Source organism: Plodia interpunctella, chromosome 12, assembly GCF_027563975.2.
Source record: "Plodia interpunctella isolate USDA-ARS_2022_Savannah chromosome 12, ilPloInte3.2, whole genome shotgun sequence".
NCBI lineage: Eukaryota > Metazoa > Arthropoda > Insecta > Lepidoptera > Pyralidae > Plodia > Plodia interpunctella.
Genome location: NC_071305.1, coordinates 3513527 through 3527618, shown reverse-complemented (window position 1 = coordinate 3527618; position 14092 = coordinate 3513527). Strand labels below are relative to the sequence as shown.

At 34.7% G+C, this 14092-nt stretch overlaps 3 protein-coding genes across 6 annotated transcripts in view; 2 read left to right on the top strand and 1 right to left on the bottom strand.

The window, feature by feature from the left end:
- The window catches only part of Hers (Histone gene-specific Epigenetic Repressor in late S phase), a 154303-nt gene extending 150948 nt beyond the window's left edge, over positions 1 to 3355 (top strand). For both annotated transcript variants that reach the window (XM_053752784.2, XM_053752783.2), the window contains exon 12: positions 8 to 3355. In XM_053752784.2, coding sequence (XP_053608759.1) covers positions 8 to 209 — 202 coding nt within the window. In that variant the 3' untranslated portion in view covers positions 210 to 3355. The remainder of the gene's footprint in view (positions 1 to 7) is intronic.
- Positions 3356 to 6443: 3088 nt separating this feature from the next.
- Positions 6444 to 10372, bottom strand: Ykt6 (YKT6 v-SNARE). Its single transcript, XM_053752789.1, has 2 exons — positions 10195 to 10372; positions 6444 to 9723 (listed from the first exon to the last, which is right to left on the bottom strand). Exon 2 carries the CDS (start codon positions 9684 to 9686, stop codon positions 9090 to 9092), a length of 597 nt encoding a protein of 198 aa, XP_053608764.1. The 5' UTR covers positions 9687 to 9723; positions 10195 to 10372; the 3' UTR covers positions 6444 to 9089.
- Positions 10373 to 10443: 71 nt separating this feature from the next.
- Taf8 (TBP-associated factor 8) lies at positions 10444 to 13794 on the top strand. Of its 3 annotated transcripts, none has more exons than XM_053752788.1 (7): positions 10444 to 10516; positions 10713 to 10911; positions 10992 to 11090; positions 11393 to 11580; positions 11765 to 11915; positions 13207 to 13341; positions 13609 to 13794. In XM_053752788.1, exons 2-7 carry the CDS (start codon positions 10764 to 10766, stop codon positions 13725 to 13727), a joined length of 840 nt encoding a protein of 279 aa, XP_053608763.1. In that variant the 5' UTR covers positions 10444 to 10516; positions 10713 to 10763; the 3' UTR covers positions 13728 to 13794. The 3 variants fall into 3 exon arrangements, with proteins under 3 accessions (XP_053608763.1, XP_053608762.1, XP_064292348.1); XM_053752787.1 differs by having other exon boundaries at positions 10489 to 10632; XM_064436278.1 differs by lacking the exon at positions 10444 to 10516 and having other exon boundaries at positions 10591 to 10911.
- Positions 13795 to 14092: the final 298 nt, after the last annotated feature.

Here is a 14092-nt window from a genome sequence, read left to right as displayed (position 1 = left end):
GTTACAGCTACAGGAAACGGCTAAAAGCAACGGAAGAAGGTATCAAAGTGGCGCCCTCTATCGTGCCGCCGATGCCGGCCAGCGAGATGAGCGCGGCCCTGGCGCCCAATGACTCCAAACTACCCGCCACCGTCTCCCCCGAGCTCGTCCTCTTCTGCCGCAAGGTCTACGACTTCCGATCCAAAAAGATTTACGTCCCAAACAAGTGAATCGAAAATAAAAAACAAAATCTGGATAACTACTCGAACAAACATCTGTCACGGACAGCGGATTTGAAAATAGAATGAACACCAAACGTGTCATCGGCGGATGGATATTTGATACCGATGGTGCAGTCGGTTATATAAAAGTCGTAGTGTCACCCAAACCCTAAATTAGTACAAAGTTCCCGGGTATGAGACGTAATGTGTGACCGGTGGCCATTTTATGTAAACTGTAATTTGTGTTTAGTGATCGCCGATTGAACAGTTACGTTGCTTGTGTCGTGATTTCATAGTAGATATTCTTTTCTTGTCAAGATTACAAATGATTTGCTGTAATTTGATTTCGATGATGAATAATTTGTATCAAAGGATGCCTTTTATAATGTGTAAGTAGGTTAAGAGAATCATGTCGGGTGGAGAAGCATAATTACTTATGTAAAGCAATATGTATACTATACATATACTTGCTTCGTAAAGCTATGTCTTAGTTGTCATTTCGGTAGAAGCGTCGAGAAAGTGTGTCTGATGCGTTTCTGAGTGGCTGGTATGATTTATTTAACAATTAAGTTTCTATTTGGCTACGTGAAAAGGCATTTATAATTACAATTATTTTTAATTGTTACATTGTTATCAAAGTAGAGTCTATATTAAATTATTCTTTTATTACGTAAGAGTATTAAATTATGCAAACAGCATCAATATCGTGAAGCACGGGGCCTAGTCTCCAAAATTTTATGGAGGAAATTTTTGATCATTTTTATGTAACCAGAGATCATTAATATGTATTTTAATATCTTGATTGTATTTGCCTCACAAGTGTGAATCGTTTGATAAAAATAATTGTTAGTAGTCGCGAGATTCTCTTAGCTTCTCTGACCCTATAGAGCCCCTGTCTACGTTTAGATAATCATGCGCTTAATACCTGTGCATTCAGTCAATATATCAATGGTAGGTTTTTGAACGTTTATATGTATTATGTATGATAATGTCGAGGATAATAAACTTTACACCCTGCCTTCGAAGGAATTGATTTATTGCATTTCGGCCTGTACTGTAATTTCATTCTATGAAATTGTCATAATGATCTTGTCTCAGTACTTTTCGGGAAGACTGATTTTGCGAAGGTGGAGCATTTTGAGTTGAATTTTCTGTACCCAGTCAATTTGAAAATGAAGAAATCAATTTTGTTTGACGTAAGAGATTCAATGGTTTACACTTATTGAAAAAATAACAAAGGGAACATTTAACATATTTTAAATGTAATATTAGAGCATAGATGTAAAACACTTGGGTGTTGGATGAAGAGATATATTGTATGACTCTAATAGTGAAATCTCTTTATTATCATTAGAACCATAATTTTTAAGTAGCGGGAAAAATTGAAATGGAGAATATATTTAAAGTTAATTCCCGCGTGGAAAATAGAGGGCATTTATATGTTTGCAATTTGTCTTTCAGTAGAACTTTTACCTTCACTATTCTATTTCTTACAATGTATCTCTCAATTTCGTTGTCTGTCTTTTAGTTGACACTTTTTTGTAAATACATACTTTTTGTTTTTAGCATTTTTAATGCTACATTGTTATCTTACCAGTGAGATACAATACTGCAAATTCATGTTGTTTGAGACAACAGATCTAATCGTTAAAGTTCGAACTTTATGAAGATGCAGAAAATCATTAAAACAGAAAGTTAGTACCTAATGATGATTTTTTTTTAAAACGCCGGCCATATAAATACAATTTGCTCAGTAATATGGAATACAACAACTTCAAATTTGTAATTTCAGAAGAATTTCAATTTGTAAATCAGAAATTTGGCTGGTGTATAAAAAAATCATTTATATTTTGACGCAAATCGCTTCTATACAATTGCAGAATATAAATATCTGGTAACTGCCAATTAGAATATCGCTCACAATTCACTCGAGATACCTATTCGTAGGATGGTCACGTGTAAACCATCTACTTAGGTATCTATGTATGTATGTCGATATATGTATATCGTGTTCTTGTAGGAAAACATGTGAATTTTTGTGTTTCCCGTATAATCAAATGGTGATTCGACATAATGTGTTGTCGAGTGATATATTGTAAATTCGGAGTGGCAGTTCAATTGCGTTAAATAATAACATAAAATCTACAAATCATCACAATCTCACTGGTCATCTATTCCAAAGCTTGAGTTCTTAACTATTTTTCTTTTCCATTGCTTGATGCCAAAAATTTAGCAGCAAAAGATTCTATTATTCTGTAACTGTGTAAAACCATTTCCCTTCTATTTAGGTTATACGAGTGGCGACTGCCTCTGCACACTTCAAAATATATGTTTCATATGTTTATCTACTGCCTAGTATCTAGGTGAAAAGAATCTCCCTTATTTCAATGACATTACAGTTGATTACTGCCTCAATTAGCTCTGTTATAGCTTTCGAAACACGAGGTGCGCGAGCGCAGTCCAGGATGCCGTTTCTGCTAACATTAATATCGCGTCTAAAAAGTCGTTCTTATTGAAATAAAAATTACTATAGAAATGCGACATTGACTTTCACAAAGTCACCCTGTTGCCTCGATACATTCTCTATTTTCACTATCATTCATGACGGCCAAGAAATTAAGCTTGGTATACTAACAATATATAGGTACTAGGTAATTGTTAGTATTTCACTCTGCCATATAGAACCGTGGCCGTTTGACAGCAGAGCCCCAATGATAGTATTAATAATAAAAAAACTACAAACATCCTATTAACGTTTTTTTAAGTATTTATAGTTTTTATATTTATGGGTTTTATAATAGGTATAAATTTTCGAGTGATGTACAATGTGCAGGTGAGGTCGCCACTACTACTCATTATTAATTAATTATAGAATTAATGAGTAAATTCCATAATAATATTACTATAAGTGAGCTCTCCTTGCTTGTAGGTGGATTGTTTTAAAGAATGTTACCTGGTATTCCGCAGATGCAAACTTCTTGTAGTCAATGATTTTTAGAAATAGGTTTTACTAATAAGAAAAAAAATACCTTGTTTTTATTATTTATTTTGTTTCAATTGAAATTATATAGGTATATTTTTATTATTGTAACCTACATAGTTATGTTGGCTGTAATTGAATATTGATGTAATTAATATATGTATTTTTATTTCAACCTGCCTTTTATTTATCTACATACCAGATCATTACCCTATTATGTTGTGAAAGTAAACCCTGTTATACTGTATGCACACACAATACAAGGTAGGTGAGGTTTAAATTACCTGTTTACCAAATTCCATTTATTCATTTTCTAGGGTTCCGTTCTACATATAAATACCTCTTTTAGTTTCGCCATGTTCGTCTGTCTGTCTCGGTCTAGCTCAAAAACTATTAGTACTAGAGTTATGTAATTTGGTATACATACCCAATAAAACTGTCTTCCTGTGAGAAAAGGAGAAATTTGTGATTAAATTGGCCAGTACAACAAATCGCCAATTTCATATAGAGGTACCTCTAATACTAGGCTGCTATTTATGTATCCGGAACTGGCCAATAATTCTAGAATATTTAAAAAGTAATTACAACATTTGAAAATAGAACTCTTCGGCTAGAGAATAAATATTTTTCATGTCCCTGTCATTTGTTTTTTTCAATTGGCGCCAATTTTGAAAATAGCTTGTCTTCATTGCCATGGATTTAACTCGTGAACATTTTCGCGCGATGATTTATTATGATTTTCGGCGTGGATTAACTCAAAAACAGTGCATCGAACAACTGATTTTAACTTTTGGAGATGAAGCACCATCGAAAACCACTGTGTATTATTGGTTTAAGGAATTTCAACGTGGACGGTCTATGCTCACGGATGAAATTAAGGAGGGTCGTCCTAAATCGGTAGTGGTACAACAAAATATGTATTGATGCTGTGCGACAATTAGTAATGCAAGATCGTCATGTTACATACCGCGAGATAGAGGCGTCTCTGGGCATTAGTATGACGAGTATACACGCGATATTACACGAACATTTAATTGTTAAAAAAATTTGTTCGCGTTGGATTCCGCACAACTTGAGCGTAGATCAAAAACAGGCTCGTGTCGACTGGTGTAAGAAAATGATAAAAAAATACAACCGTGGCACGTCAAAAGCTGTTTATAATATCTACACAGGTGACGAAACCTGGATCTATGCTTATGACCCTGAAACTAAACAGCAGTCAACGGTGTGGGTCTTTCAAGATAAACCGAATCCAACAAAAGTTGTTCGTGCGAGAAGCACTTTAAAGCAAATGGTCGCTTGTTTTTTTGGTATCAACGGACATGTAGCTACAGTGCCACTAGAGAATAGTAGGACGGTTAATTCTGAATGGTACACCACCATTTGTTTGCCAGAAGTCTTTGAAAAAATACGAAAGAACAACCCACAACGCAGAATCATACTTCATCACGACAATGCTAGCTGCCACAAATCGGCTGAAACAAATAATTTTTTGGAGGGTCAAAAGATTGAATTGACGGGTCATCCGCCGTACAGCCCCGACCTGGCACCCAATGATTTTTATTTATTTCCAAACATTAAAAATAAATTACGTGGTCAACGTTTTTCGAGCCGCGAAGAGGCCGTTGATGCGTTCAAAACACACGTTTTGGACATACCTCAATCAGAATGGAAAAAGTGCTTTGAAAATTGGTTTCATCGTATGCAGAAGTGCATAGATCATCGCGGAGAATACTTCGAGAAACAATAAAACCATATGTAATAATATATGTTTGTTTAATTTTGTTATTCCGGATACATAAATAGCAGCCCTCGTATAAGATAATATTTGGTTAAGAATTGCAAATTCAAATTTATACAGCTATTTACTCATGTGTTTCGTTAACCGTCATTCATTTGTTTTTTTCTTCTGATTTTTCTTTTTGCGTCACTCAATTTACAAAATGAAACTTGAAATATCGCGTTATTTACGAGTACGAGTTCCACCAGTGCTGTGGAAACGGCTCAAAGGGTGTGATGTGTATGGCGGACGTGTAGCAACAGAAAACACAGTGCATTTTTGGTTCCAACGTTTTCGTTCTAGAAATTTCGACCTGCAGAACAAGCCCCGTGGAAGGCCGGATACCCTAGTTGATAATGAAGAATTGAAGGAATAGCCTTCAATTCTTCATTATCAACTAGGGTGGAAGAGGATCCATCACAAACCACATCTTCGGTCACAGGCTTCGGTGCTAGTGATAAAACTATTTGAATCCACTGAAGCAAATTGGGAAGATTAAGAAACTTTAAAGGTCACGAATTGAGTGAAGCAAACCGGCAAACGCATGTCGACTGCTGCGTTACATTACTTAACCGGCATAATAATGGTTTTTAAATCAAATGATTTGTGATGAAAAGTGGATTCTCTACGATAATCGGAAACGCTCATTGCAATGGCTGGACCCTGGCCAGCCAGCCAAATATAGCCCCAAGCGAAAATTGACCCAAAAAAAGTTACTTGTAAGCTTTTGGTAGACTAGTGCCGGTGTCATTCATTAGTTTTCTCAAATCTGGCCAGACAATTACAGCAGACATCAAACTATGATGGAATAGCTAGCTGCTAAACAATCGAGGCTGGTCAATCGCTCCACGCCACTGCTGCTTCACGACAACGCTAGACTACACACTGCACAACAGACGGCTACCAAATTAGAGGAGCTTCAATTGGAATGTCTAAGACATCCACCGTACTCCTCTGACCTTGCTCCAACAGATTACCATTTTTTTCGAAATTTGGCTAACTTCTTCCAAGGGAAAAAATTCAACTCCGATAGGGCAGTCCAAACCGCCTTCAAAGATTTTATTGATTCCCGTCCGAATGGTTTTTTTAGTAAAGGAATCAATGAACTACCTATAAGATGGCAAAAGTGCATAAGATAATAACTTTGATGAAATAAATATATTATATCAAAAAATATTCGACTTTTTGTTCCTCCTATACCACACGCCAATTTCATATGTAAGGACTGATATAATGTGTGACCAAATTCATCACAAATGGTCTACGCCATGCCGATTAGGAGATACAGCAATTGAGCAAACGTTCTCCCACCAGGAATTTTAATTTGATCGGGCCCTTTATTTTGTATTTTGTAGGCACATTGAATGCGATAAACTTTTTTGTTGGGCGTGGAACGTTTTAGATTCCCAGCAGAATCTGTGTTTATTAATTTTCGAAAAATTTCGAAAATTTAAAACTCAGATTTTTATATAAATTAATAAAATTGTTTCAACAGTAAATATCGATTTATTTCACGAATACACCTGAAGCAATAATATACATTATTATCAACTCTTTTTTTTAAAAGACACATTTCGAAACTTCAATAAATCAGTTAATTTTCACCATACAACAATGTACACATACTGCTCTATTGCAGGAATGTTTAACAGGTTATTTTAATTAATATTTAACACCAATCTTCCAATATCGAATACTTTTATATAGGACATAACGCCATATAGGACACAAAACAAGAGACCGCAATATGCTTCCATTTTGATAGGCTAGAAACGCGATTCCGCTTAGTGTTGCTGAATAATCGATTGTTTGAATATCGGCAGTTGAAAAACATCTAGAATATCGATAGCGCTATCGAAAGCTTATTACTTTTTATCGCTTTTTCGGCGCCTGCTTAATCTGATCGTGCGTTACTAGTCTTAATTTAGTTATTTTTTTACCTTCCTAATCTGACTTTATACAAACTCTTATCAATCCAAACTATGTGATGTTCGGCATAGATTTATATAATACTTCCCGTCCTTCCGGCCAGTAGCCTTCCGGCCGCCATCGAAACTATCTTTCGTAACCAGACCAGAGATTGAAAACTGTATTAAAATCTTTGTTAGTAACCAATTCTGATGAACTTATTTGTACTCGTTCGCAATTCATGTCGTCATAAAAATTATACACTAATCAAGTTGTAGTTAACTTGCATGTGTGTGGTTGGTTCAAAACTATTGCGGTCCAATGGCGCCTAACTAAATATTATTTTAATAATACACTTTACAGAATATTTTTTCACTAAAGCATACAAGCCACCAGGCAAGCAATGAACACAGATTTCTAGCTCTCATACTAAGAATTTACTAATTTACCTACTAGCTATTGCCTGTTTCAATACTGCTAAGTATACATTTTAGGCATGGCATTAAAATTAGTAATCCAATAAGAATCGTATATCAAAGATTGCCTCTGGTCCAGACGTAAATAACAAACATATAATACTTAATTATTTGTTTTGTGAACATCTCGGCATTCATAAAAATTGAAAAAACATAGGTAAATGAGACACCTACTCCAAATTTATGAACAATAACAGACAAAACCATTTTTTTTGTGATGACGATTGGCAAATATTCAAATATCGGAGTGTATCTTTTTTGTAATGACGATTTACATAAATCAAAGTCAAAATAAATACACTCCATCGATTTTATAACTATATTCTTTGGCAGTTTTGACATGCCATCAAATATTTATACAACACAGTGATCGGCGGCATGGCATCTTGATATACTCGCGCACACATCATCAAATTGGAGCAATATTATAGCATTACAATATTACAGTCAAACACACAAATAGATATATTTGTATACTCAAAATATATTTAATTCATTATAATTTATGTCCCAATCCTAATACATAAAAGTATTGTATTAGGCCTTTTAACAGAGCGACAACAGAGTTATATAATATTTGTTCCGTTTTAATATTTCTCATGAAATCAAACAAAACATAACTCATGCATATTTCGAGTATGTGTGAGTCAGTATTCTATTAAATAGCCTAACTACCATAGCTGATCTATCTTAATTAAATTATTTATGGGGATATGCTGTGTTTATTGATTATGTGGAATCTGGCTGTCTTATTCACAAAATCTTGTGTGTGACAGAAATAGATGACTGATATTTCGAGTATGTGTGAGTCAGTATTCTATTAAATAGCCTAACTACCATAGCTGATCTATCTTAATTAAATTATTTATGGGGATATGCTGTGTTTATTGATTATGTGGAATCTGGCTGTCTTATTCACAAAATCTTGTGTGTGACAGAAATAGATGACTGATATTTCGAGTATGTGTGAGTCAGTATTCTATTAAATAGCCTAATTTCAATAACTGAAACATGCAGAATAGGTTGCGGCATACTTAACACAGCAAACACCCTTATTTTTATTTTAATCTATAATCTTGTTTGCTATACAAAAGTAATATGAGACTATAAACACCCTAAGTTAACAAAAGTTTTCGGATACTGTTTTACAAATATAAAATAAAATAATAATCCATTAAGGAAATAATGTTGTCCCACTCCTACCTAATTATTATAGTAAATATGTGAGGCTGTCCAATACCAAAAAAACATTCAATGTAATCATAAACATTCCTTGTAACGGAAAATGGTAATTTCATTCATTTGAATTTAATCTCAGCTCAACAGGCATTATAACAGCAACAGAGTTCCCACAAAAGAATGTGGCACTATATTACTACTTAATGGGGCTGATCGTTATTGATAGCTTGCTGCAGTACTACTTTTGTAGTTCAAATTTTACAAACTTTATATTGGTCTTGGAGCAGGAAAAAGGCACTAAATGATTCCATATTATTGTCCAACAAAGATGAAAACAAAATAAAAGTTCCTCATACTTATTGCCTTGCCTGTTCGTAAATAACAGCAGAAAGAGGAAACATCCAACTTAAATGCAGTACATATGTAATACTTTAAAAGATTCAGCTTTTTCAGCCATCACATGTTCTCAGCAGGTCTGAACTTCACATAAATACATTAATCAAGAAACAGTATCGTAAATTCCTTCAGTGGTTATAATATGCCCAGTCAGAGTCACTCCCATTGACTCAATAAGAGCAGCAACTGTTTGTCTTACGCGCAGTCTTGTAAAATGCTTTACTGTGCATTGAGAGGCTGTTAGACTTCTCCACCAAATCATCCAACTTCTCTCCTCTCTCTAACACAGCCTTTATAGTGTCATGTAATATTATCTTTGTCTCATCCAGATCATTCTGGATCTTGGTCAAAGCATCTGCTTCCCTCGGGTTTTGGTATTTGGCCAAATGTTGGTGTAAGGCAGGGAAATCTACTGTGTTCTCATTTGCTGTCACCCAATTAGCTGCAGGAACTAAAGCCGAGAATTCATCTAAAGTTTTTGTAATCAGTGTATGAGCCACTCTATTTGGATATTCATGGTCTGAAATCAATACTCCTGCCAAATTATCTGCTCTCACATACACTTGTAACATGTATTCACCTTCTTTAACAGATTGTCTTGATGCCTGCTGGGTCCTTTCCACCATGGTTTTACTGACAAATGTCATGAATTCCTGAACAGAACTTCTTTGGAAGAAACTAAAGCTCTGCAAGTCATATGCAGATTTGAGTATTGAAGCATTGTTGATGCCTTTATACAGCACTAAAAGGGCATATACTTTCACCATGTTTATAATGTGAGAGTCGCTTTTGTACAATATTTATCTGAAAAACAATAACATTTAAAAATTAAGTTCTATTCATAACATATATAAAATATCCTTAATATTCACTCTGTCTTTCTCTCATCTTTACATGTTCCCAGTTACCTTTGCGGCGGTGAGGCACAAAGTTTAGGGTTCAGGTAAAATATTAACCATTAAGTAATGCCATTGTTGCCGATTAGTGTTAAGGTTATGTGTCCCTTAGTCGTCTTATACGATATCCACGGGAAGATACGGGATATCCCATTCTAGGGCGGGACCACATGCCACAACACTATTCCTATTATTATATCCTCAATACTAGCTATACCTATTTATATCTTGCAAAGCTGATTTGACGGATGCTGGTGGTGTGAAAGCCTCGGTTTATATGATCAATATAGGAACAAATTCAAGAGGGCACACAAATATAAACTATTCCAAATCGAAATCTCTAAAGTGAATGCTGGTAAAGTAAAGATTTCATTATTACCTAACACAATATTCCTTGGCGTAGAACATATATTTTGGAGTCACTTTATTAGCACTTGCAAACGTGAATATTATTTTGAAATTACCTAACATGAATTGAACTCAGACTCAGATTTCACAATAGAATAAGTTTTGTGCTCTTTCTTTCTTTCTGCCTGCTTACGCATTTAATTTAAAATGCCATAGATTGACAGTGACAGATAGAAAATCCTATTTTTGACAATGACACAAACACAAAAAACATTTACTTTTAGATGTCTTCGAGGCTATGAAACATAGATCTATTTGGACGCCCAAGTAAACACTCAAAAAATGAATAGGCCGTAGGTGGTATTTGACTTCAGCTTAAAAAAAAAAACTCATCCAATTGTCATTCTTATCCTCTTTCTGTCCAATCTGTCCATTGATTGTTCTGTTCTACTCAAAGTTTGACCCAAAGGTTCTACCTTCGTGTTATTGGTGGCTGGTTTTCGTAATATCTTATTTTGCAATTTTTTATCAATCTATCCCTCGTTACAGGTACAACACAGATTAAATGTTGTATATTTAATTCTAATCAACCATTGAAAGATGATGGAAAATGTGGAAAAAGTGGAGTCCGTCACAGATGCTCGACGTCGGGTGCTTAACATTGCTGTTTCAACTGTTCTTTTAGAGACTGGATTTGATTCAGCCGATAAAATGTCTCTAGAAACACTTACCGAAATGTTGCAATGCTGTAAGTATTTCACAAGGACTTGTGTATTTAAAAGTTAATCTAATCTATTGTAGGTAATTCGTTCATATTTTTTATTGCAGTTTTCACAGAAGTAGGAAACTCTGCTAAAGGATACTGTGAGCTTGCTGGGAGAGTGGAGCCTGTGCTTGGTGATGTGATGATGGGCCTAATAAACATGGGTAAGGGGACAAAACATTATTTAGTTCTGTCTCACTCAACAAGGATTTATTTATTCAGGCACATAAACACAAAAAAAACACATTTAACATATTAAAAACTTAACCTAGTGTTTTGCATTCATGACAGACATTAACAATGTTCAATATCAATTTACTATTAATTAATTAATTTTAGAATTCATTAAATAAAAAATGTTGATGCTGCTTTTCTAAGTAATCTAAAACAAAATAAGAAAAATTAAATTGTTTCTTGCTTATGCTTTTTTTACTATGTTCAGAAATGAGCCTAAAATTTTTTACAGGAATTAGTCTTCAAGGCCTTGAACAGTATGCAGCACGACCAAACAGACATGTCATACAACCACTACAACAAGCTCCAGCACCAAGGACACCCGCAATGCTCTCGGCAGGATCTAAAGCTAAACACGCCCCTCATATACCATTCCACCTTCCGCCACTACCAGATCCTCATGCTTATATTAGAACACCAGTGAGTATTGCTATTCCATGAGTAAAATTTCTGCATTCTCCAGATTTTGTGTTATAAAGAAAACTGAAACTATGAAAATATCTTAAAACTAGATTTTAATAATGAAGGTAAATTTCAGCCAATTTTTTTTAAAAAAAAGGCAGTATTCCAATTTTCACATAGGCACACCATTATTTTTTTACAGACACACAAACAACCAGTAACAGAATATGAAGCCATCAGAGAAAAGGCAGCCACCCAGAAAAGGGATATAGAGAAAGCTCTCACTAAGTTCTTAGCAAAAACAAGTGAAACACACAACCTTTTCAACACGGAAGATAATCAAGTTTATCCTTGTAAGTTTACTCACTATCAAAATCAAATCATTTATTCAGAAATTAGGCCTTCACAGGCACTTTTTCACGTCATAATCTAAATTAAATGATGTTTACCAAAGCTACAAACTACTAGCATTTCGGAACGACTACTGCTGAGAAGAAATGCCGAAAGAAACTCATTCAAACAGTGTTGGTCCCTATTATGCCAGAAGGGCTTACCATTTTTTAAATATCAATTTATGTATAATTTTTTATCAGTAATATAACATGTAAGTACATAATAAAGTACATGGTCAAAAGGTATATTGAAACATATTATGATTGTGATCAAGTGCTGATGAAAGGAAAATATATATACTTATATATATATGTATAATTAACCAAACAAAAAAAAAAACTTTTAATAAAATATCGAGCTAACCAGTTCCCCGGCAGCACCCGTTCACGAGTTGACGCGTGAGTCAGCCATCGCGAAGCTCAACCACAATAGACCGGTTTGACCATTTGAATGTGCATGACATACTCGATCTCCATAATCTAACATAATAGATACCTATGTTACTTTCAGACACTTGAAGATCACAAATCACGTATATGTTTTACAAGTAAATGTCAAAATATATGTAATAAACATGTCAAGAAAATATATAAATAATAATAAAAAAATTAAAATCAAGTGTGATAGGTGGAAGTTTTAGGAAGGGTCCAAGGTTTTTTATCATTTAAATAGTCGCTAATCGTGTAATAAGCATTAGCCATTAAAGCATTTTTAATATATGATTTAAATTTTGGCATTGGCAAGTTAATAGCCTCTACAGGGAGTTTATTAAACAATTTTACACTTTGACCCACGAAAGACCGCCTAACCTTTTTAAGTCGGAATCTGTTCATACAAAGTTTATGCCTATTACGAGTGACTACACTGTTAACATCGCTCAATGTTTTATACAGGTGTAAGTTAGATTTAACAAAAATAAGTACGTCGAAGATGTACTGAGATGCAACAGTCATAATATTTATCGATTTGAATAATTCTCGCAAGGAAGCCCATAAATAAAACGAATTGCTCGTCATTTATCTGTTAAATGCACATTAACATCAGAGAATGTGTTGCACTGTCTCTGATCACAATTTTTAAATTGAAATTCTCCCACTGCCAGTCAAAAGACCTTTACCCTGAAATACCCATTACCTTCCTATTTACTTGATCCACCTCGGATTGTTTCATTTCATCTGTAGTCTTCTTCTCTATATATTTTCCCCTAGGTTTATCATTCAATGTTTGTCTATCTGTTCTCTTTGTTTTCAGTGATAGCTTGCAAGCCAACATTTCCTGCCTACCTACCATGCTTGTTGCCAACAGATCAAGTTTTTGATTTTGATGAATTGGAATATCATTTCCAAGTGGCCAACAGAACAGAAGATATGCCAGCAGATAAAAAAGGTAAAATTATACAAAATAATGCATAGTTAACTTTTGTTGTCATTTGAGTTTTCTGTTCTTTTTATATTGTTCTGTGATTCAGCATATACTATGTATATGTTTTCTGGTAGGTACACGCAAAGCCAACCCGTCGCGTAACTTGATGTGCTGTTGGCTGTACTATAGATTTCAAACTACTGTACTCTTAGCTATTTGATGTCTATAATGAAACTTTAATTATGATTAATTTAATATTATGAAACTTTAATTATGTGATTTTTTCCTCAGAAAATTCAGACAATGAGGGTGATAATGGTGGTGACAATGAGAACGCGAATAATTCTCAGGTTGAGAATCAGGACGCCGCACCAGCATCGAGCCCCGACCGAGGGAAATCTGGGGGATAGTGGTTTTAGATTTAAGCGAAAAATTACTGTTTTATAAGCTACATTATATTGAAATCTGTATAAGTTATTTAAACTGTTTTATTTATGGTGTGGATACTAAAATGTCGCTGCAAGTCCCTAGAATCCGCGACCTGAAAGATCCTTATTTCCCGTGGACTGATCGCAAAGTTCTACTGGTCGAACCTATGACTGGTAGTCTCACTGGGGGGACCACGAACCCTAGTTCGCGGGACAAAATGGGAGGGACCACAAGTCAAAAATCAATCTTGGGCAATCACCCACTGACGGGGTACTACAGTCCATATCGAGAATCTTTTTTGTGAATATAGAAACATAGCCAATATTTTTTTTTATAGTCAAAGCAT